This window comes from Salmo salar, chromosome 19 (assembly GCF_965601325.2).
Source record: "Salmo salar chromosome 19, fSalSal1, whole genome shotgun sequence".
Taxonomy (NCBI): domain Eukaryota; kingdom Metazoa; phylum Chordata; class Actinopteri; order Salmoniformes; family Salmonidae; genus Salmo; species Salmo salar.
The window spans coordinates 53,656,435-53,682,579 of NC_138309.1; the positions used below are offsets into that span (position 1 = coordinate 53,656,435).

Sequence of the window (26,145 nt, forward strand, 5' to 3'; positions counted from 1 at the left end):
GCTGAAACATTTTAATTTGTCCATGTGCAGAGCTTATGTTCCGTCCCTCCATGTGAGAATACATTGCCATGTTTACTTTCCCTGGCTAGCCTAGCTCACGCAAAAATGGCTAACGTAACCATAGAAATAAAAAGAAAGGTTAAGATGGGGGAATACAGAATCGTGGCTACAGGTCCCGCGTGAGTGAAATCCCCGGTTTGTAAGGATTTTGGAGTCATTGTGGACAAAGACAAAAACACGGTAGATGGATAGCCTACACAGCCTTCAAAAAGTGCAAGCAGGTATTTGTTTACGATAATTCTGTTAATTATCAGTTAATAATTATTAGATTAATGTAGGCTTTCGCTATTTTTTTTACTTTATGAAGGACATATAAAGTTATAATCAGTACAGCTGGTCAAAATTTGAGTAGGGTCTATTAGCCTACTAAATATATTTATTTTTGCAGCCTACATTCAATTCTAGGAATTGTTAATTTAAGTTTCAATGAAACGATTTTATTATTTTAACAATATTGATTGTAAAGGTCTTGTTTTGTTATCTCAGCTATAGGTTTTCATTAGGTAAGAAGGTTAACAAGAAAGTATTTTTTTCCAAAGCGATTTGTGTTGTCAATGTGCTACATCGCATTATGAAAAAAAAGAAAATAGTTTTCTTAATTCATGGCATGGTTTCCGTTTATCCAAATGTTGGGCCGCCTGATTGACCTCCACCCGAGTGGGACACCCGACAACCTGCCCACTCAACCCCATCCCCTCCTCCCTTCTTCTCTTCTGCCACCTCTGGTCTCTTGGCCGTCCCACCTCTAGGGGTGGTCAGCTCCCACTCAGCCCAGTCAAAGCTCTTCTCTGTCCTGGCACCTCAATGGTGGAACGAGCTACCCCCGGACACTAGGACAGGAGAGTCCCCGCCCATCATCTTAAAACGTCTGAAACCCTACCTCTTCAAAGAATATCTTAAATAAGACAACATTCTTACACCTCCCCACCACGCCATGCCCCCCCCCCCCCCCACACACACACACACACAAAAATAACCTTCCACTTGCCTTTTCCCACTAGTACTGACTTTGCTGACAACTTATTTATTGAGGAAAAATGGACGTACTACGACTGCGATATGTGGTTGTCTCACCTAACTATCTTAGTAGGCTGGATGACCTTCCTGCAATCCCCTCCCTCCTCCAACCTTGAAACACACCATTTGCACAACATCAGCATAATCAAATACAATCAGACGTCAAAGCCACAGCGCCTGAGCAAATACGCATCGTGCCGGGATAAGCGGTGGATAACATTTGCAGATCCGAAGGCCAACAGAGAGGGGATGGTAATCTTTAAAGATCCAACATCATGCCTCCATGTGTGAGGTCCATGTACATATACATGTGTCTGTATGTGTCTGTGAGCAGGGAGGCAATGTAGGCATATGATTATTCAAAATGGATTCTACTGGACGATGCCATGATGTATGTCTGGCATTTCAAACAGTTGGCACATACCAGTGTAGGAAAATATCACCTTCAGAAGGAAGACACTGTATTAGATAATACAAATGCTGCAATCATGCTTTAGACATGTCAATTCAGTTTCAGTTAAAATATTGTGGATGACACTGTGGAGATTTGTGGAATATGTTCTGGAGCCCATGTCCCTACAGGATGAATGGCAAAAGTACTGCATGGTCGAGCTGTGACATTAAAATAATGATCCTGTACATCCTGAATGTCATATTTCATATAAATCTATTGAAAACTTTACAAGATCTTTTGTGTTATTCAACATATCACCATGGTTGTGTAACAGTCCATTGTGAGGCTTCAAGAACATCTAATGTACACACATGGTTTGATGCCATTCCATTTGCTCCGTTAAAGCCATTATTATGAGCCGTCCTCCCTGAGCAGCCTCCACACTGCAGTGCATACTACCTTGACCACTCACAAAACTTGACCCCTGTATAAACCACAGACTGACAACACTTGTGGTGAACACCTCATTCATATTCTACTGCAGACAATAAAAGACACTGAACTTCTGGATGGTCTTTCTTGTCCCCTTGTGATGACAGAACATTAGACATTCCAACAGCGGAGTAAGCCAAGGGTCGTCATTCATGTTAACCCGGGTGACTGTTCACCCGGGTTAACAATAACATGACACTATTATTCAGGAAGGGATAAAACAGAGTCAGAGGGACAAGGAGCAACCTACCGTACGGTGGTGTCCATGCGGGAGACGGTGAGGTAGGCTGCCAGGTTGGCCGTGTAGGAGGAACATACGATGAGGGTGAAGAGCCACCAGCTGCCCATGACGATCCTCAGGGCCACAGAGCTCACCACGCTGTCCCCTCCTATAGAGGGGGAGAAAGGACTTGTCACTATCCAGGCTGGGTAGAAAGCAACAACAGTTATCAAGGGGTTGAGGATGAACAAGTAGTTGGTAAAGTGGGTGGATGTACAGTACCAGTCAAAAGTTTAGACACCCCTACTCATTCAAGGGTTTTCTTTATTATTACTATTTTCTACATTGTAGAATAATAGTGAAGACAACATAACTATGAAATAACACATATGGAATCATGTAGTAACCAAAAAAGTGTTAAACAAATCTAAACAGATTTTAGATTCTTCAAAGTAGCCACCCTTTGCCTTGATGACAGCTTTGTACACTTTTGGCATTCTCTCAACCAGCTTCACCTGGAATGCTTTCCAACTGTCTTGAAGGAGTTCGCACATATGCTGAGCACTTGTTGGCTGCTTTTCCTTCACTCTGCGGTCCAACTCATCCCAAACCGTCTCAATTGGGTTGAGGTCGGGTGATTGTGGAGGCCAGGTCATCTGATGCAGCACTCCATCAATCTCCTTCTTGGTCAAATAGCCCTTACACAGCCTGGAGGTGTGTTGGGACATTGTCCTGTTGAAATACAAATGATAGTCCCACTAAGCGCAAACCAGATGGCGTATTGCTGCAGAGCGCTGTGGTAGCCATGATGGTTAAGTGTGACTTGAATTCTAGATAATTCTAAATAAGTCACTGACAGTGTCACCAGCAAAGCACCCCCACATCATCACACCTCCTCCTCCATGCTTCACGGTGGGAACCACACATGCAGAGATCATCCGGTCACCTACTCTGCGTCTCACAAAGACATGACGGTTGGAACCACAAATCTCCTATTTGGACTCAACAGACCAAAGGACAGATTTCCACCGGTCTAATGTCAATTGCTCGTGTTTCTTGGCCCAAGCAAGTCTCTTCTTCTTATTGGTGTCCTTTAGTAGTGGTTTCTTTGCAGCAATTTGACCATGAAGGCCTAATTCACACAGTCTCGTCTGAACAGTTGATGCTGAGATGTGTCTGTTACTTGCAGAGTTTGGGCTGCAATTTCTGAGACTGGTAATTCTAATGAACTTATCTTCTGCAGCAGAGGTAACTCTGGGTCTTCCTTTACTGTGGTGGTCCTCATGAGAGCCAGTTTCATCAAAGCGCTTGATGGTTTTTGCGACTGCACTTGAAGAAACTTTAGAAGTTCTTGAAATTGTCCAGATTGACTGACCTTCATGTCTTAAAGTAATGCTGGACTGTCGTTTCTCTTTGCTTATTTGAGCTGTTCTTGCCAACATATGGACTTGGTCTTTTACCAAATAGGGCTATCTTCTATATACCACAATTGATTGGCTCAAGCGCATTACGAAGGAAAGAAATTCCACAAATTAACTTTTAACAGGGCACCCCTGTCAGTTGAAATGCTTCCAGGTGACTACCTCATGAATCTGGTTGAGAGAATGCCAAGAGTGTTCAAAGCTGTCATCAAGGAAAAGGTAGGCTACTTTGAAGAAACTCAAATATAAAATATACTTGTTTGGTTACTACATGCTTCCATATGTGTTATTTCATAGGTTTGATTTCTTCACTATTATTCTACAATGTAGAAAATAGTAAAAATAAAGAAAAACCATTGACTGAGTAGGTGTGTCCAAACTTGTGACTGGCACTGTATATCAGAGGAGACTGGTGGGTGGAACTATAGGAGGGCACGTTTTCAGTTGAGGCTGGTTATAGGAAGACAGTCTCATTGTAATGTATTGAATGGAATAAATGGAATGGTATCAAGACATCAAACATATGGAAACCACATGCTCGACTCCGTTAAATTTCTTATATTCCAGATGATAGAATGAGCCCATTCTCCTATAGCTCCTCCCACCAGCCCCCACTGAGGTATATAGAAAATGCTGTCACAGAAATGGTTATATAAGGATCGCTGAAGTCTGTTCACCATCCCATAACACAATTGGCTGACAATATGCTGTACTAAGAAAATGTATCCAGATTAGAGTGAATCACTTCAAAGGTTCCATAACTTTCAATGAAAAATGTGTGATGACGGACCATTGTTTTCCAATACAGTAAAAAGTGTCCACTTGAAATAGTGGGCAGTTGCAAAGAACCAACAGGACAGAGGCTCCCCATGTTTAATCCTTGGCTGTTAGGCTTAAAATGGTTCAACAGGCTCTCTGGCAGGAGGTAATTATAGATGCAGCTGAGGTTCAACAGGACTTGCTGACACACTCATTTATTTCCCTTTGCCAGTCTTGGATCCCAACCAACATATCCTTTTCTTCATTCAAAGGCACCTTTACTGTGCTCTTGTGAGCTTAACAAGCTTGTAATGCAATCACTATGCTATATGGACTGTATATCGCACACGTGTCCATGAGACATGTACGAGACAGCAACATAGGTGCAGAAACAGCTGTGTGGCCTTTTCCACTTCATATGCAACTTTATGGATGGTATTGTAACGCATAGGATCACTTTCATTACCTAAATCGGCTTACTGTTCATCCGAGCATTAGAAAGTATCAACATCTTATCATAAATAGTTTGTAAATAGTCACCGGATTTTTGAATGAATCATGCATTTTTAAATGTAATCGACAAACACATTCCAGCACATGAAAATGGTATGTTTCCCATAAAGTTTTTGAAACATACAAATTATACATTTGTTTTCTACTGTAAAATGGCCTGGGTTGCTTTAGATAAAAGCTAAATGAGTATATAGGAGAGTCCTCTGTACCTTGCTGTACAAATGCTCCATAGACTATCCAGATAGCACTGTGCAGGGAGTTGGACGCCTGGTTGGCGGGCTGCTGGTGTGGCACTGGAGGATTCTGGGTCCTCAGTGACTGCATCCTGCTTAGCAGGAATATGAGAACTCCAACCACGGGGATGGCTGCAGCAATACACCCCCACACGGCCAGGTCAAACGGAGCGAACAGCGAGAAGATGTTAATCTTCTCCTCCGGTTTCTTCAGCAGGATGCCCACAGAGTAGTCCATGTAGCGCTTACTGAAGTCCACCACGCTTTCCCGCTCCGGAGTGATAGTAATGGCAGACACGGCCAGGTCAGCTCTCTGTGGAGACAGACAGAGAATAATTATAGCTAACGTCCCCTGGTCAGTCAGGGATGAGCGGGGACTGAATTCAAGTGGAAACCGTAGTGGTCTCAAATGGCATTCTCTTCCTGGGGGTAATACAGCAGGTTGGTAGGTTTCACGGGTAATACAGAAAAGCTCACCTTGTTTATGAGCTCGCCGATCATTCCATTCCAGGAGCCGTTGGGCAGCTGCGAGCCGTACTTGCTGTCTGCCACCTGGTAGATCTCGTACTTGAAGCCCAGGATCTTAGCCAAGGCGTCGAGCACATCGATGGAGAATCCTTTGTACCGCTTAGGCTGACCAAGGATGTTTTCAGCAACCATGACAAATGGATCCTCCTACAAAATCAAACACAACATCAGATAGGAATGCTCACAACATGAATTCAGGTGCATGTGCTGAGTCAATGGTTATGTTTTAAGCAGCAGTGTTCGACACATTATTTTCAAGATGAACAGCATGGATACTGTTTCCAATTCACAGCACATGGATGGTAACACAGTCTCACAGTGTCAACAAGATATTCCTTACCAGTAGTGTTACTACTTTGACCGTTACTCCTTGCATGCCGTTCTCAATGCGACTCTCTTTCAGGCTTCCATTTAGACCATGGACTGAGTCCCATGTAGCCAGCTAAAAGAGAGAGAGAGAGAGAGAGAGAGAGAGACACTCATAAATGTGTTCATAAAAAAAGTTCAACCATGTTTTTAGCAAAAAATAGACCAATCTCCTCTTGGCCTAATTCTATCTTTCAGGCTTCCAATCACACAGAATGATCCCCCAAAATCTCCACCAGACACCTTTCGATATTCCAACCAAAGAAAAGCTGATACTTAAGGATTCCTAAAGCATCTTAAACTCTAGAGTAATTAATTTAGGAACATGAAAAAGGTATTGAAGATCCCTCATTCCACCCCTTTACATGTTTAGTGAAGCTGATAGATGGAATGGAACATGACGGTCATCTAGGTAACAGCTGACTGAGGCAGTGCCGTGCTAATGCACAGAGGAATAGTTCAAAGTTAAAGAAGAAAAAATAATTAAACATATTTCCCTCTTGATCTCCTCAAATGCTATAGTGGTGTGTGTGTGTGTGTGTGTGGTGTGTGTGTGTGTGTGTGTGTGTGTGTGTGTGTGTGTGTGTGTGTGTGTGTGTGTGTGTGTGTGTGTGTGTGTGTGTGTGTGTGTGTGTGTGTGTGTGTGACCCATCATCACCCCAGCAATAACGGTTGATTAAACTCATATCATTTTATGAACAATTTCACACACTTATTCAAAAATCAGATTAATTTACTCTGGGTAACAGTGTGAAGTTAATAACCAACATAATCCTCAGCCTAATGTCATAATTATGCTATTTAACGTACCATGTAGGATAATTGTTATTTTACAGCACTCCCATGTATAGAGGCATGCAGTATACAAACATAAACAAGCATAGGGAGATATACAAATGCACAAACACTCAGATATAAACCCTACAGATGTACAATCTGTTGCAGGAGAACTTTCCTGCAATTCTGGAAATGTAAACATGTAATGTATATGAAGTTTAAAAAGGCTTCTGAAGTTTGCCATTTCCAATTTGAAATTTCAGACTTAATTTTCCCTTACAAAAAAATGTATTCATTAATTATAATCCACATAATAATTCCAATGTCCTGTTGTTGCTTGATAATGTTCCTGCTGTAGCAAACTGGCTCAAATTAAGATCCTACATCTGTACACATCCCATCACTCTAGAGATGTTTACTAAACTATGTTACAGCACAATATCAATTAGCATCAATATCAACAGCCAGTGAAAACATCACTGTGTGTGTATCATCATCATGGTAACCATCTTACATGTAAAGGGTACCGTGATTTCTTTCTATACTTACCGTATATAATCCTTTTCAGTAGGATGAATGTGGATGAGCTAGCCTCACAGGCCCATAAAGAAAGGCTAACTGGGAAAACATGGCTTCCCCATGAGCAGCCTGAGGCCAGAGAGAATACAATTTTTCTGAAGCAGCTGTCTTCTTGGTGATCTCTAAATCGTTAGGGATTTCTTAATTATGTACATTAGGGCCTATAGCACTACGGAATTGTTATGGCCACATTTTTATGTTTTAGCTCTCTTCTCGGAAGTGGACAATACTAATGAAACTGGTTGTGACTATGATTACTATTATTTTATTTATTTAATTAATTGAATCAATTAACCCTCTAAGCCAGAGGCACAGGGAAAATGATACATTTTAAATTAAATCAGCTGCCCTTTAAAGTGTATCACATTTTCAGTGATTCACTTTAAATTATGTTATTGGCATCAAGCCAAATTTATTCTGTCATGCATGCCCTGTAGTCACATTACAAGCTGCAACTTATTCATCGAAAGGAAGTGAGTTTTCTTGAAGGAAAAAGACATGGTTCTCAGTAGACTGAAACAGCTAAAAATGGCTGCGGAAAGCAGGGTGCTGAACCATAGAGAAATCAGTGGCTCTGTAGCCTACTGCTTTAAACCCATGACAGTCTCACTTCATAAAGTCAATATTTATTCCAACCCCAGTGACAAGGTCAGGCCTTAACAACAAAGAAGGCCTCATAATAATGGTGGTAAGGAAACGGCATCAATCATCAAACCAGAGCAGATGGATCACTTGTCAATGGAGTTTTATATATGGCTTTTATTGTGACCCACCATGTTGAACTTTATAATCTTTATCGACCCGGGTACATGTCAATCTGTACATGAATGGCTGCTTCTGGTTTTGGCCTCGGAAGGGAACTCCACTGTGGCCCTGTGATGTTGTGTCAGACTCTAGGGTTCTAACAGCTGTTTAAACACAAATCATGATGAACTCTGTGCACATAGAATCTCAGAAATGAGCAAAGGACAGAATATAATTTCATGTTTTAAGAGGAAAGTCCCTTCTGCTTGGTTTTCGCGTGCCAATTGTCATCATTAACCCCTTGCATTGTACTGCACACCACTGACACTCAGTTGGGCCATGATAGTACTATTTCCTGTTCTACTGGAAGACCAAAATCCTTCTTTAGTATGGGAGCGCTCTTTTTATTTTTTTAAGGAGTGACATTTTATTGGATAAAACTGAGGTTGAGGGGCACGATAGAGGAGAGAGTGTGCTGAAATAGCAATAGTCCGGATTCAAACCCATGCTCCAGCTGTGATCCGGAGGCAGCGGCTTAGACCGCTAGACCACCCCTAGGCCACAGGGAAGGCTCTTTTTGAGCAGCAGTCAGGCCAGACAAATCTGTGTCTGTACAGCATCCTGTCCTCAAGGTGGATGGATCAATGGTGGGTCAACGCGTCGTCAGTCATGCGCTTCCATGCATCCCTCTTCCCTTTGTAAAAATGTCAGGCCTCTCAGTCAACTGTGGCGTTGCTTTGAGTGGGTGGGGGAGCTAAATGCCACCGCTTGACACCTGCTGTGTCCATCCCCAATACATATCCTTTCACAGAGATGATCTAAAAACTGCTCGAGGCTGAGAGGGTACTGGTGTGACTATCTGTCAGGACAGCTGTACTGCATGTCAATGTATCACACTCATGCCTGCTGGCAAATGTTTCACGGGTGATCAAAATGACATTGATGTTTTGATGGATTACGGCTATGACAGAGAAGGTAGTTGCCTGGATTAATGTACATGAGTTGATAATGATTTAATAACATGCTAGGGGGAATTAGGAATATATTTGTCATTCTTGAAGAAATAAAATCACTAAAAGTTTTAGTAATGGTTAATGGAAATAGACAGGCTTTGTCAGTGTTGGTTATATCATGTTTGTTTACAAGAGGCTAACCTATAGTGAATGATTAAATGGCTCCCTTAGCCACATGGCAGCGCTGCTAAAGTTAGCATCAGGTACAATGTAGCGCAATCCTTCTCTAACAATGCAGCAGGAAATCAGTCAGCGTGCCTTAATTTCGAGCTATAAAACGCATGGAGCTTAAAAAGCAACATCAACTCTGCTCTCCGCATCCTCGGAAAGCCCCCAGTAACAGAATAAAAATATTCTGTTGACGCATTCTTGGTGAATCCTCTCCTGTGTATTTCATTATTAGACTGTCTGCCTCTGATGTTTGAATCTCCACAGAAAGTTTTTTCTCTAGAGACAGTTCAAAGAAAACCATCTCTAACTAAGTAATTAGTGTATGGCAAGGATTTAAATTATTAGAACGCCTGGTGGTTCTTTGTTCGTTTAAATGCAGGCGGGGGAAGAAAAATAACAATACTGCTACCATCAATAGACGTGGCCTAAATGCGTTGTTTATTTCTCCCTCATTAGCGCAATGCAAATTATTGCAGATTTAAATTTGAATTGATCAGGGACGTTGAATATCACATGTATTATGGTGAATTTAAACTAATTATTGGGCTTTCATTTAATTCCAAAGTACCACAAGCCAATCCTGGTCACAATGTTCAGACCTAGCTCAACTCGTCAAGAAAAAACACACAATATCATTAAAGACTAATAGCGAAAAATCTACAATATCCCATGTCATTATTTTCGAATACTTATTACTTGGGGTTTCTGAATAGCAAATTGTTATTGCGAGGGATTGAAATTATCATGAAAGCCCTGCTTTTTCATCTCTTTTGTAATGGATTCATTTCAGAAGGACTTCTATTCACCCGAATCCCTTTATGTTCCAAATGACTGTCTGTGTAATTCAGCTCCGCTCCAGCTCCTCTCCAGCTCCGCTTGCTTGTTAGTGGGCAGAGCCGCCACTGTAACAAGCCTAACAGGCACAAGAGAGCCAGGAGGATCCCTGTCTACCTTATCAAAGCCGTGCTACAAGCCGATAAGCCCCCTTCGTCTTTCAAATGGCCCACTGCTGGATCTCTATCTCTGTATTTCTCAATTGATAGACCAACAAAACACCTCTGTACAGAGACCGTCTGACACACTGGTGTCTCCCATGTCCCATCCACCCTCTCCTTTAACCCCCATCACAAACTTTATCACTGTGTCAAACCAAAGGAGATTACACCTCTCTGTCCTGGTCGAGATCTAATCACCAGGCCAAAAACCACCGGTGGGATCCATTCTTGATCTGTGGCTGAGTGAGCCATGTTGTGCTGTACTATCTCTCCCAGTCGGGAGTCCCCGCAATGCAGACATGAGGCAACTCTGGCCTGTCTGCTCAACACAGCTCTACTACACCACACTGCATGGTACCTGCTAGCCAGCCTAGTCGCAACAAAGCCAGTCATTGCGTGATGTGAATGCTACTTGCAGGACTTAAAGCCAAAATCACTTTGGCTGCACTCGGTACTAGTCTCACACTGTGAGCAACATTTAGGTTACACCGATGACGCCACAACTTAATTTTTCAACAGATAAATATCGACTGATAAATAGAATTGAAGAGCTATCCAAGTTTTGCGTAGCACGGCTTGGTTTTTCATAACGGCGGTGCCAATCCTTGTATTGAATCGCCGTTATTGTTCTGAAAATACGGCTCAGTTTTTCAAACCAATTTTAATAAAGGGATAAGCATTATTGCACGTTACTTAGGGAAATAAGAACGCATCGTTAGTGAGTGTCGTAACTTTTACAGATACAAGATAAATTAGGCTAATTATTAGTCAGCTCATTAACCCCTCTTAGTCTTCCGTCCTAATGGCCTTGTCGCAATCCCGAAAGGTTAATGGCAGTAAGGAGAGGATGTTGTAGGGACGTTCTACTATTTAACCAGTTCTTGCCAAGCTTGGGCCAAGTACTGGGGATTACTAAGCATAGATAAGCAGATGCTGTGGGTATAAACATGTACTGTTGTGAACAATGTCCATTGTGACGCATCATCCTTTCTAATGCTTCTAATGCTCTGACAATGCATGTGTATATTGATGTGTATATTGTATATTGATGTGTATAGTGTATATTGATGTGTATAGTGTATATTGATGTGTATAGTGTATATTGATGTGTAGTGCATATTGATTTGTATATTGATGTGTATATTGATGTTTAGTGTATAATGATGTGTATATTGGTGCATATTGACGTGTACATTAATGCGTAGTGTATACTGATGTGTATATTGATGTGTATATTGATGTGTATAGTGTATATTGATGTGTATATTGATGTGTATAGTGTATCTTGATGTGTATATTGATGTGTATATCAATGTTTAGTGTATATTGATGTGTATATTGTTATGTGATGTATGTTGATGTGTATATTGATGTGTATATGTATGTGTATAGTGTATATTGATGTGTATAGTGTATATTGCTGTGTATATTGATATGTGGTGTATATTAATGTGTATATTGATATGTATATTGATGTATATATGTATGTGTATAGTGTATATTGATGTGTATAGTGTATATTGATGTGTACAGTGTATATTGATGCATATTGATGTGCATATTGATGTGCATATTGATGTGTATAGTCTATATTAATGTGTATATTGATGTGTATAGTGTATTATGATATGTATATTGATGTGTATAGTGTATATTGATGTGTATAGTGTATATTGATGTGTATAGTGTATATCGATGTGTACAGTGTATATTGATGTATATTGTTTATATTGATGTGCATATTGATGTGTATAGTCTATATTGATGTGTACAGTAGGGAGAACAAGTATTTGATACACTGCCGATTTTGCAGGTTTTCCTACTTACAAAGCATGTAGAGGTCTGTAATTTTTATCATAGGTACACTTCATCTGTGAGAGACGGAATCTAAAACAAAAATCCAGAAAATCACATTGTATGATTTTTAAGTAATTAATTAATTTATTTGCATGTTAATTAATTAATTAATTTGCATGTTATTGCATGATATATTGATGTGTATATTGTATATTGATGTGTATAGTGTATATTGATGTGTATAGAGTATATTGATGTGTATAGTGTATATTGATGTGTAGTGCATATTGATTTGTATATTGATGTGTATATTGATGTTTAGTGTATAATGATGTGTATATTGGTGCATATTGACGTGTACATTAATGCGTAGTGTATACTGATGTGTATATTGATGTGTATATTGATGTGTATAGTGTATATTGATGTGTATATTGATGTGTATAGTGTATCTTGATGTGTATATTGATGTGTATATCAATGTTTAGTGTATATTGATGTGTATATTGTTATGTGATGTATGTTGATGTGTATATTGATGTGTATATGTATGTGTATAGTGTATATTGATGTGTATAGTGTATATTGCTGTGTATATTGATATGTGGTGTATATTAATGTGTATATTGATATGTATATTGATGTATATATGTATGTGTATAGTGTATATTGATGTGTATAGTGTATATTGATGTGTACAGTGTATATTGATGCATATTGATGTGCATATTGATGTGCATATTGATGTGTATAGTCTATATTAATGTGTATATTGATGTGTATAGTGTATTATGATATGTATATTGATGTGTATAGTGTATATTGATGTGTATAGTGTATATTGATGTGTATAGTGTATATCGATGTGTACAGTGTATATTGATGTATATTGTTTATATTGATGTGCATATTGATGTGTATAGTCTATATTGATGTGTACAGTAGGGAGAACAAGTATTTGATACACTGCCGATTTTGCAGGTTTTCCTACTTACAAAGCATGTAGAGGTCTGTAATTTTTATCATAGGTACACTTCATCTGTGAGAGACGGAATCTAAAACAAAAATCCAGAAAATCACATTGTATGATTTTTAAGTAATTAATTAATTTATTTGCATGTTAATTAATTAATTAATTTGCATGTTATTGCATGACATAAGCTATGTACAGGTGCAGTGATCTGTGAGCTGCTCTGACAGCTGGTGCTTAAAGCTGGTGAGGGAGATAAGTGTTTCAAGTTTCAGAGATTTTTGTAGTTCGTTCCAGTCATTGGCAGCAGAGAACTGGAAGGAGAGGTGGCCAAAGTAAGAATTGGCCCTGGGGGTGATACCTTAATTACATCCTTTGCTATGACACTCGAAATTGAGATCAGGTGCATCCTGTTTCCATTTATCATCCTTGAGATGTTCCTACAACTTGATTGGAGTCCACCTGTGGTAAATTCAATTGATTTCACATGACTAGGAAAGGCAAACACCAGTCTATATAAGGTCCCACAGTTGAAAATGGCAGAGCAAAAACCAAGCCATGAGGATGAAGGAAATGTCCATAGAGCTCCAAGACAGGATTGTGTCGAGGCACAGATCTGGGGAAGAGTACCAAAAAATGTCTGTAGCATGGAAGGTCCCCAAAAACAGTGGCCTCCATCATTCTTAAATGGAAGAAGTTAGGAACCACCAAGGCTCTTCCTAGAGATGGTCACTCTGACAGAGCTCCAGAGTTCCTCTGTGGAGATGGGAGAACATTCCAGAAGGACAACCATCTCTGCTGCATTCAACCAATCAGGCCTTTATGGTAGAGAGGCCAGACGGAAGCCACTCCTCAGTAAAAGGCACATGACAGCCCGCTCGGAGTTTGCCAAAAAGCACCTAAAGGACTGTCAGACCATGAGAAACAAGATTATCTGGTCTGATGAAACCAAGATTGAACTCCTTGGCCTGAATACCAAGCGTCACATCTGGAGGAAACCTGGCACCATCCCTATGGTGAAGTATGGTGTTGACAGCATCATGCTGTGGGGATGTTTCCAGCGGCAAGGACTGGGAGACAATTCAGGGTGGGGGGAAAGGTCAACGGAGCAAAGTACAGAGAGATCCTTGATGAAAATCTGCTCCAGAGCGCTCAGGACAACAACCCTAAGCACACTGCCAAGACAATGCAGGAGTGGCTTCGGAACAAGTCTCTGAATGTCCTTGAGTGGCCCAGCCAGAGTCCGGACTTGAACTCGATCGAACATCTCTGGAGAGACCTAAAAATAGCTGTACAGCAATGCTCCCCATACAACCTGACAGAGCTTGAGAGGATCTGCAGAGAACATTAGGAGAAACTCCCCAAATACATGTGTGCCAAGCTTGTAGGGTCATTCCTAAGAAAACTCGAGGCTGTAATTGCTGCTAAAGGTGCTTCAACAAAGTATTGAGTAAAGGGTCTGAATATTTATGTTTTATTTTTAATACATTTGCAAAAAAATCCCAAAACCTGTTTTTACTTTGTCATTATCAAATAAAATGATATTAGTCACATGTGCCGAAAACAACAGTGCTCATTTACAAGCCCCTAACCAACAATGCAGTTAAAAAAATATGAATCAGAATAAGAAATACATGTAACAAGTAGTTAAAGAGCAGCAGTAAAATAACTGTGGGAGCAGTAAATATGTGTGGGAGCACCGGTTAGTCGAGGTAATTGAGGTAAAATGTACAGTTGAAGTCAGAAGTTTACATACACCTTAGCCAAATACATTTAAACTTAGTTTGTGAAATGTTAGAATAATAGTAGAGAGAATGATTTATTTCACCTTGTATTTCTTTCATCACATTCCCAGTGGGCCAGACGTTTACATACACTCAATTAGTATTTGGTTAACATTGCCTTTAAATTGTTTAACTTGGGTCAAACGTTTCGGGTAGCCTTCCACAAGCTTCCCACAATAAGTTGGGTGAATTTTGGCCCATTCCTCCTGACAGAGCTGGTGTAACTGAGTCAGGTTTGTAGACCTCCTTGCTCGCACACACTTTTTCAGTTCTGCCCACAAATTTTCTATAGGATTGAGGTCAGGGCTTTGTGATGGCCACTCCAAAACCTTGACTTTGTTGTACTTAAGCCATTTTGCCACAACTTTGGAAGTATGCTTGTGGTCATTGTCCATTTGGAAGACCCATTTGCGACCAAGCTTTAACTTCCTGACTGATGTCTTCAGATGTTGCTTCAATATATCCACATCATTTTCCTCCCTCATGATGCCATCTAATTTGTGAAGTGAACCAGACCCTCCTGCAGCAAAGCACCCACACAACATGATGCTGCCACCCTCGTGCTTCACGGTTGATATGGTGTTCTTTGGCTTGCAAGGATCCTCTTTTTCCTCCAAACATAAGGATGGTCATCATGGACAAACAGTTCTATTTTTGTTTCATCAGACATTTCTCCAAAAAGTATGATCTTTGTCCCCATGTGCAGTTGCAAACCGTAGTCTGGCTTTTTTATGCCGGTTTTGGAGCAGTGGCTTCTTCCTTGCTGAGCGGCCTTTCAGGTTATGTCGATATAGGACTCGTTTTACTGTGCATATAGATACTTTTGTACCTGTTTCCTCCAGCATCTTCACAAGGTCCTTTGCTGTTGTTCTGGGATTGATTCACACTTTTCACACCAAAGTACGTTAATCTCTAGGAGACAGAACACATCTCCTTCCTAAGCGGTATGACGGCTGCGTGGCCCATGGTGTTTATACTTGCGTACTATTGTTTGTACAGATGAACGTGGTACCTTCAGGCATTTGGAAATTGCTCCCAAGGATGAACCAGACTTGTGGAGGTCTACAATTTTTTTCTGAGGTCTTGGCTTATTTCTTTAGATTTCCCCATGATGTCAATCAAAGAGGCACTGAGTTTGAAGGTAGGCCTTGAAATACATCCACAGGTACATGTCCAATTGACTCAAATTATGTCAATTAGCCTATCAGAAGCTTCTAAAGCCATGACATCATTGTCTGGAATTTTCCAAGCTGTTTAAAGGCACAGTCAACTTAGTGTATGTAAACTTCCTACCCACTGGAATTGTGATACAATGAATTAAAAGTGAAATAATCTGTCTGTTAACAATTGTTGGAAAAATGACTTGTGTCATGCACAAAGTAGATGTCCTAACCGACTTGCCAAAACTATAGTTTGTTATTAACAAGACATTTGTGGAGTGGTTGAAAATCGAGTTTTAATGACTCCAACCTAAGTGTATGTAGACTTCCGACTTCAACTGTATATGTAGGTAGAGTTATTATAGTGACTATGCATAGATAATAACAGAGAGTAGCAGCAGCGTAAAAGAGTGGGGGGGGGCAAGTCAAATAGTCTGGGTAGCCATTTGATTAGATTTTCAGGGGTCTTATGGCTTGGGTGTAGAAGCCGTTTAGAAGCCTAGACTTGGCGCTCTGGTACTGCATGCCGTGTGGTAGCAGAGAGAACAGTCTATGACTAGGGTGGCTGGAGTCTTTGACAATTTTTAGGGCCTTCCTCTGACACTGCCTGGTATAGAGCTCCTGGATGGCAGGAAGCTTGGCCCCCAGTAATGTACTGGGCTGTACGCACTACCCTCTGTAGTGCCTTGCAGTCGGAGGCCAAGCTGTTGCCATACCAGGCAGTGATGCAACCAGTCAGGGTGTTCTCGATGGTGCAGCTGTAGAACCTTCTGAGGATCTGAGGACCCATGCCAAATCTTTTCAGTCTCCTGAGTGGGAATAGGTTTTGTCATGCCCTCTTCACAACTGTCTTGGTATGCTTGGACCATGATTGTTTGTTGGTGATGTGGACACCAAGGAACTTGAAGCTCTCAACCTTACCACCTGGGGGAAGCCCGTCAGGAAGTCCAGGATCCAGTTACAGAGGGAGGTGTTTAGTCCCAGGGTCCTTAGCTTACTGATGAGCTTTGAGAGCACTATGGCGTTGAATGCTGAGCTATAGTCAATGAATAGCATTCTCACATATGTGTTCCTTTTGTCCAGGTGGGAAAGGGCAGTGTGGAGTGCAATAGAGATTACATCATCTGTGGATCTGTTAGAGCGGTATGCAAATTGGAGTGGGTCTAGGGTTTATGGGATAATGGTGTTGGTGTGAGTCATGGCCAGCCTTTCAAAGCACTTCATGGCTACAGACGCGAGTGCTACAGGTTGGTAGACATTTAGGCAGGTTACCTTAGTGTTCTTGGGCACAGGGACTATGGTGGTCTGCTTAAAACATGTTGGTATTACAGATTAAGGGAGAGGTTGAAAATGTCAGTGATGACACTTGCCAGTTGGTCAGCGCATGCTCGCAGTTCACGTCCTTGTAATCCATCTGGCCATGCAGCCTTGTGAATGGTGACCTGTTTAAAAGTCTTATTCATATCGGCTGTGGAGAGCGTGATCACACATTCTTCTGGAACAGCTGGTGCCCTCGTGTTATTTGCCTCGCAGCGAGCATAGCTTGGCTCGTCTGGTAGGCTCGTGTCACTGGGCAGCTCTCGGCTGTGCTTCCCTTTGTAGTCTGTAATGGTTTGCAAGCCCTGCCACATCCGACGAGCATCGGAGCCCGTCTAGTATGATTCAATCTTGGTCCTGTTTTGATACTTTGCCTGTTTGATGGTTCGTCAGAGGGCATAGCGGGATGTATTATAAGCTTCCGGGTTGGAGTCCCGCTCCTTGAAAGCGACAGCTCTAGCCTTTAGCTCAGTGCGGATGTTGCCTGTAATCCATGGCATCTGGTTGGTGTATGTATGTACGGTCACTGTGGGCATGACGTCATCAATGCACTTATTGACGAAGCCAATGACTGATGTGGTGTAGTCCTCAATGCCATAGGAAGAATCCCAGAACATATTCCAGTCTGTGCTAACAAAACAGTCCTGTAGCTTATCATCTGCTTCATCTGACCACTTTTTTACTGACCGAGTCACTTTTGCTTCCTGCTTTAATTTTTGCTTGTAAGCAGAAATTAGGAGGATAGAATTATGGTCACATTTGCAAAATGGAGGGCGAGGGAGAGCATTATACGCATCTCTGTGTGTAGAGTAAAGGTGGTCTAGAGATTTTTTCCCTCTGGATGCACATTTAACATGTTGATAGAAATTTGGTAATACAGATTTAAGTTTCCTTGCATTAAAGTCCCCGGCCACTAGGAGCGCCGCCTCTGGATGAGCGTTTTCCTGTTTGCTTATGGCGGAATACAGCTCATTGAGTGCGGTCTTAGTGCCATCATCAGTCTGTGGTGGTATGTAGACAGCTACGAAAAATACAGATGAAAACTCTCTAGGTAGATATTGTGGTCAACACCTTATCATGAGATACTCTACCTCAGGCGAGGAAAACCTTGAGACTTCCTTAGATATTGTGCACCAGCTGTTGTTTACGTATATGCACAGTCCGCCCCCCTTGTCTTACCAGACGCTGCTGTTCTATCCTGCCAATACAGCGTATAACCTGCCAGCTGTATGTTGATAATGTTGTTGTTCAGCCACGACTCCGTGAAGCATAAGATATTACAGTTATTAATGTCCTGTTGGTAGTTTAATCTTCCTCGTAAGTCGTCGATTTTATTTTTCAATGATTGCACGTTAGCTAGAACAGGGGGTTTTATTCGATCGCCTATGAATTCTTAGAAGGCAGCCCGACCTCCGCCCTCTTTTTCTCAGTGGGGTATTGTGTGTAGATTGATGAGGGGGAAAAAAACAATTCAATCAATTTTAGAATAAGGCTGTAACTTAACAAAATGTGGAAAAAGTCAAGGGGTCTGAATACTTTTATGATGTAAATAACATGCATCATGACGCATCATATATTAGAATTGCTTGTGATAAAAAATACAGAGACATTGGGTTCCTATTTTCACCCCAAATTACAATTGTGCCGAGCTCAAAGCCTGAAACTTTATACTGCTTGGTAGAAGAAGAGAGATATAAAAAGCTAGGAAAGAAATAGAAAGGTAGAAATTAGAAAGTGGTAGCAAAGCGAGAAATGTCATGCCTGTTAGGGCTGCATTGAGTGGTCAAAAGGGAATGAAGTCAACAGACAGAAATAAGGAATAACGTTTCAACAGCTTTACCATGTGCCTTTTACTGAGAAGTGGCTTCCTTTTGGCAACTCCACCATAAAGGCCTGATTGGTTTAGTGCTGCAGAGATGGTTGTCCTTCTGGTAGGTTCGCCCATCTCTACAGAGGAACTCTGGAGCACTGTCAGAGTGACCATCGGGTTCTTGGTCACCTCCCTGACCAAGGCCCTTCTCCTCCGATTGCTCAGTTTGGCCGGACGGCCAGCTCTAGCAAGTCTTAGCAGTTCCAAACTTCTTCTATTTAAAAATGATGGAGGCCACTGTGTTCATGGGGACCTTCAATGGTGCAGAAACATTGTGGTACCCTTCCACAGATCTGTGCCTCGACACAATCCTGTCTTGGAGCTCTACGGACAATTCCTTCGAACCTCATGGCTTGGTTTTTGCTCTGACACACACTGTCAACTGTAGGACGTTATATAGACGGGTGTGTACCTTTCCAAGTCATGTCCAATCAATTGAATTTACCACAGGTGGACTCCAATCCAGTTGTATAAACATCTCAAGGATGATCAAAGGAAACAGGAGCTCTATTTAGAGTCTCATAGCAGAGTATTTGAATTCTTTATAAATTACCAAACATTTCTAAAAACCTGTTTTCACTTTGTCACTATGGAGTCTTGTGTGTAGATTGATGAGGATTTTTTATTTATTTAATGCATTTTAGAATAAGCCTGTAATGTAACCAAATGTGAAAAAAGTGAAGGTGTCTGAATACTTTAAGAATGTACTGTACATTAATCTCTTCTCAGGGGCCTAGCTTGTTGGGAAAGGGTGAAGCCCAGCAATAATGAACCACAACAGGACTGAGTGCACTTGCAATATTTTGTTGTTGTTGTTGTAATTTAGCATATACTCTTATCCTAAGCAATTTACAATAGTGATTGCATATATTTTCATACTTTTGTTCATACTGGACCCCCTCGGGAATTAAACCCAAACCCTGGCGTTGCAAGCGTCATGCTCTACCAATTGAGCCACACAGGACCATTAGCTGTCGTGTCCTTTCATTACATGCAATACATGCCCATGGTGTTAAGGGGAGCTACAGTAGTATGATGTGTGTACGTGCGTGCGTGATTGGTTGCATGCTTGTGTATGGGTGTTTGCCAGTGGAGGCTCCTCAGAGGAATTTCAGAAAATGTTAAATAGTGAAACATTTTAAAAAAGACCATCCTCGGTGAATTTCTGAAAAATGTTAATAGTGAAACATAAAAAAAGACCATCGTCAGTGAATTTCCCAAAAATGTATACAATTATCCTTTTTAGATAAAACTATACTAAATATATTCACGTCATCAAATAATTGATTAAAACACACTGTTTTGCAATGAAGGTTTACAGTAGCCTCAACAGCACTCTCTGGGGTAGCACCATGGTGTAGCCAGAGGACAGCTAGTTTCAGTCCTCCTCTAGGTATATTGACTTTAATACAAAACCTAGGAGGCTCATGGTTCTCACCCCCTTCCATAGACTCACACAGTAATTATGACAACTTCCGGAGGACGTCCTCCAACCTATTAGAGCTCTTGCAGCATGAACTGACATGTTGTCCACTCAATCAAAGGATCAGAGAATGAATCTAGTTCTGAAAGCTAAAGCTAGCTAGCACTGCAGTGGATAAAATGTGGTGAGTAGTTGACTCAAAGAGAGAGACTAATTTGAACTAACAATTTTGAACTAAACTAAAAAAGTAAATGAAGGAGAAGGAAGAGAGAGAGAGAGCTATCTGTCATTGTATTTAATTGTTTCACTTTCACTTACTTAGCTAGAGAATGCAGCTAGCTAATTTAGCATACTTCAACACCCGGCTCAAACAGAGAGGGTTGCTGTGTTAGCTAGCTGGTTATCGCTATCCAACACTGGAACTCTTCCAAGTCAAGATAAGCTTTTGGTTGTATTAATAAATTGCCACCGAGGCCCACCGGTGTAACTGCTAAATTGCTTGCTGTACACTGTACTGCATCTTTGTAGCTGGTTTACTAATGCGTTAGTTCTAGTATCTAGTTCTATTGACTATGACGTTAGCTAATATGGTGACAACGATGTACGCTGTGTGTTGCAGTTAGCGGTTATGATACGAAGGTTTGGCTTGGAATGTTTTTTTTTGCCTGGTCATAGACAGCTGTTGTGATTTGCACTAAAGTCCAGAAGCGAAGGGCGAAGGTGAGAGGAGGAGAGCGCGTAGATGCGAGAAGGAATTATACAACGAGCAAAGTGATCATGCTGTTTGTATGTGGCTGCTATAAAAGTGAACTGTGTTTGCGGGTGATCAAGGGTGTATTCATTCTGCTAATTCTGTTGAAAAATGTTTCTTAAACGGAAGCAAACGGAATGAAACAGGGATAAACATAGCTGAATTTGCCCAATAGAAACTCTTGTTTGCAACTGTTGGTGTAATGATTACACCCTAGCTCAGACAGATGCAGGCAAGAGTGTGCAAGGCGGTATTGAATGTGGCACTGTCTGTCACTTTGATTACAAAACAATGTCTCTAGACCTGTACACGTACATTTGAAACATTAATTTGTAGGCTAGGTTGTAGCAACCTCATGAGGGGTATAGGGAAAATTCAAGTATCATCTAGTAGCCTAAACCTATTGATGTTACACTGAGCTGGGTAAAGGGAATATGAATGACAGTCATCCAATATGTTAAGGCCAATATGTTAAGGCGACGTCACTGGAGTGCATGTGTATGTGGGGCTGATGGCTGTGGACCCTAATGGCCATAATGTAATACATTGGGTTCATAATTCAAGTTGGGATGCTGGGTGATTAAATCAGCAATGCCATTGGTTTGCCTCATTCCACTTCCCTGTAATTTACATTATTCCTTATTCTCCATGGTGGACCGACAAAAACAGTTGCACGAACCAACCAATGCGAAAACCCTATAAAACACATGTCAAACACAAAGCCCGCAGGCAGAATCCGGACCATGACGCATTTCTATCTAGACCCTGCAACGATTTGGGTTTTCAATACATTTTGGCCCGCTTCCATCACTGCAAGTCACAGCAAGCACTGCCAACATGCTGCACGCCAAATGGAAGTGCCTTGCCACACACCCACCCCTCTCCCTGACCCACACACACACACCCACACATAAGCACACACACACCCACACATGAGCCAGCCAGTGCACTGTATAATATCATCACTAAAGGCATGGATCAAATCTTCTACCGGACCTAAAGTTTAAGCCTGTTGTAGGCCCATGCCAAGTTTCGGTTGCAACAGGTCATTGCTGCAGCCTACAGAAAATGTCATACAGGTTGTCAAAATGTTATAAAATAAGGATTCACGTGCGGGTATAAATTACTACTAAAGGACAATAGGACACACTAGCGAGTAAAAATGAGTCAACAGTTGAGTCATTTACTTAATGAAATTACAGCCTGATGCACTCACATCTGTGAATTCAACTTCAATTGCGCTGCTTTGTGTGTCACGTTTATCGCGAGCAACGGAGGGAAAGTGTACAGACACAAGACCTAGCTTGGCTACTAAAATGTTGCAGTGTGGCTTCAGTTTTTAAAGCTTGATAATGAATAAGCAAAAAACTAAACCTGCAACAAAACACCAAAGGAGAAACAGACATAATACTCTATGTCTGGCCTGCAAATTCGTTGTGTTTTTTTCAATATGGCCCTTGCGCTGATTGAGTTTGACACCCCTGCTATAAAACCCTATGAAATTTTAAAAATATGAGTCAATAAAGCACTTGATAAGCAGGCTTTGACACTTTCCTCCTAAAAATTCAGCCTTAGGCAATGGCTGACATTTCTCCCAGTCATGGAGCATGTCCCTGTTATGTGGGGCGTCGTATGGAGACGTTCACATCTGATAGGCATCCTCCATTTTAATGATGTCTATCTTCTCCTCAGCAAGCACCAGTGAAAGTATCTTAGAATGAGAGTGGAACAATAGCAGAATACACTCTGCCCAGCAAACCGGCAACATTCCCAGAACATTAGTTAAGATTCCCATTAAGTTCCAGTTAGGATGATAACATCCCAAAAACATTCTCTGAATGTTTTTTATAACAAAATATTGTATTTTCCAATTGATTTTTTTTTTATATTCTTGGAATGTTGTCCTAACATACACTTAAATGTTGTGCACAACATCTTTATCAACCATCACAGAACATCCCCCAAAAGTTTTCATAAAGTTTTCAGGTAAGGTAATGTACCAGTAATGATTTCCCAGCAAACCAAAATTGTCTCTGTAAAGGTTTCCAGAACATCTGTTAGGTTGCGACAAAAACTGACCATTCATGGTGATGATTATAGAATGTTTGTATAAAATGTTCCCAGAACACATTTCTTCTGTTCTGGTAACGCTTGTCGTTAGAAGGAGAAGTGGACCAAGGCGCAGCGTGGTAAGTATTCATGATACTTTATTTCAAGAAAAACTCAAACAAGAATAACCAAAAGCATCAAAACGAACGCGAACAGTTCCGTCAGGCGCAGACACTAAACAGAAAATAACCTCCCACAAACACAGGTGAAAACAGGCTGCCTAAGTATGATTCCCAATCAGAGACAACGATAGACAGCTGCCTCTGATTGGGAACCACACTCGGCCCAAAAACAAAGAAACAGAAAACATAGACTTCCCCACCCGAGTCACACCCTGACCTAACCAAACATAGAGAATAATAAGGATCTCTACAGTCAGGGCGTGACAGTTCTTTAATGGTTCCCAGAATCTTTCATTAGATTGTGGGAACAGCCTGCTGGGAACATTATGGGGAAATCATAAAATATACGTTCCCAAAACACAAAAACTGTCCAGTTGTGCTGACATTAAGATAATGTTTGTATTCAGGTGCACAACAAGTGGTACGACAGGGGAAGCGTACAGGAAATTGCAAGATTCTGCTCTCCTGACTTGGAATACTTGGTCATCAATTGTCCCCCTTTTTACCTTCCATGAGAGTTCTCAGGGATTATCACCATGGCTGTGTATATCCCGCCCCAAGCCAACACCAAAAATGCTCCCAAAGATCTTCATTGGACTGTGAACCAACTGGAGGCTGCATACCCAGAGGCAGTGTTCATTGTCGCGGGGCACTTTAACAAAAATAATTTGAGGGCACTGCTCCCAAATTATTATCAACATATTGACTGTCCAACTCGCGCAAATTCCACGCTTGGCCACTGCTAAACACCTTTTAGACATCGGTATAAGGCCCTCTGCCATCCTACTTTCCTCAAATCTGACCACGACTCCATTTTGCTCCTCCCCGCTTACAAACAAATACTCAAGAGGAAAGTTCCGGTGGTGAGGTCTGTACAGCGCTGGTCTGACCAATCAGATTCCAAGACTGTTTTAAACACGTGGACTGGAATATGATCTGGGTCACCTCTGGGATAACATCAATGAATATGCCAACTCAGTCACCGGATTCATAAAACAAATGCATAGATGACGTGATACCGATTGTGTCTTTCAAAACTTAACTGATTAAAAAAATGTGGATTGTTGGCAGCCTTGTCAGAAAACTGAAGGAGAGAGATACTGCTTATAAACACGGCAAGGTGACCGGGGACAATTGTATGGTTAAGCAGTACAAATACAACCTACGCAGATCGATCAAGATTGCGAAACACAAGTATAGGGACAAAGTGGAGGAGCAATTCAGTGGGTTGGACATGAGGCGTTTGTGGCAGGGGCTTCTAATGATCACGGATTACAAAAAAAAGACCAACGCCGCCCTACTGGACGAGCTAAACACCTTTTTCTCACACTTCAAGCAAAACAACTCTAAGCTGCCGAGGAGAGCCCCTGAGGACAACGAGGGAAATGTGCTTACAGTCTACAAGGAGCATGTATGTAAGTCACTCAAATGTGTTAACCCTCGCAAGGCAGCCGGCCCTAGCCACATCCTCAGAGCATGTGCAGACCAGCTAGCTGTTGTATTTTCAGACATCTCTCTCTAGCTCAGGCCGTTATCCCCATCTGCTTCACGATGTCCATTATCATCCCTTGCCCAAGAAAGGGAAAGTAACTGAACTGAATGGCTACTGACCTGTAGAACTCACTTTAGTCATGGTGAAGTGTGTCGAGAGGCTGGTCAAAGACCACATCACCACCTCCTTCCCTGACACACTAGACCCTCTCCAATTCGCCTACTGCCCGACAGATCGACAGACAACGCATTCGCCATTGCACTGCACACTGCCCTCACCCACCTGGACAAAAGGAATGCATATGTGGGGATGCTGTTCATCGACTACAGCTTGGCCCTCAATACCATAGTGCCATTTAAGCTCACCACAAAGTTCACGGCCCTGGGACTGAACTCCTGCCTATGCAGCTGGCTCCTGGACTTCCTGACGGGCCGCCCCCAGGTGGTGAAGGCAGGCAACATTACCTTCTCCACACTGGGCCTCAACACGGGGGTCCAACAAAGGTGCATCCTCAGTCCCATCCTGTACTCCCTGTATACCCACGACTGTGTGGCCTCACACAGGTCCAACTCCATCATTAAGTTCGCTGACAACACGACAATTGTAGGCCTGATTACCAGCAACGACAAGATGGCCTACAGGAAGGAGGTAGGCACACTGATGGCATTGTGCCAGGTTAACAACCTCTCCCTCAACGTCAGCAAAACAAAGAAGCTGATTGTGGATTTCAGGAGGAACCAGGCTGGGCAAGCCCCCATCCTCATCAACGGGGCCACCGTGAAGATGGTCAAAAATGTCAAGTTCCTCAGCATCCAGATCGCCGAGGAGCTGAACTAGTCTAACCACATGGACAATGTAAAATCAAATAAAATCAAATGGTATTGGTCACATACACATGGTTAGCAGATGTTAATGCGAGTGTAGCGAAATGCTTGTGCTTCTAGTTCTGACAGTGCAGTGCAGCAATGTGGTGAAGAATAAATTTGGCCTGTCCCTCGAGGGCCCTCACAATGTTCTACAGGAGCACCATCAAGGGCATACTGCCGAGTAGTATAGGAGCATCATGGC

General features: G+C 41.7%; 1 protein-coding gene across 2 annotated transcripts in view; it reads right to left on the reverse strand.

The window, feature by feature from the left end:
* grid1b (glutamate receptor, ionotropic, delta 1b) overlaps positions 1-26,145 on the reverse strand; it is a 433,677-nt gene that overhangs the window by 42,440 nt on the left and 365,092 nt on the right. For both annotated transcript variants that reach the window (XM_014158350.2, XM_014158349.2), the window contains exons 9-12: positions 5,978-6,079; positions 5,587-5,784; positions 5,086-5,422; positions 2,214-2,352 (exon numbers count right to left, since the gene is read on the reverse strand). In XM_014158350.2, coding sequence (XP_014013825.1) covers positions 2,214-2,352; positions 5,086-5,422; positions 5,587-5,784; positions 5,978-6,079 — 776 coding nt within the window. The remainder of the gene's footprint in view (positions 1-2,213; positions 2,353-5,085; positions 5,423-5,586; positions 5,785-5,977; positions 6,080-26,145) is intronic.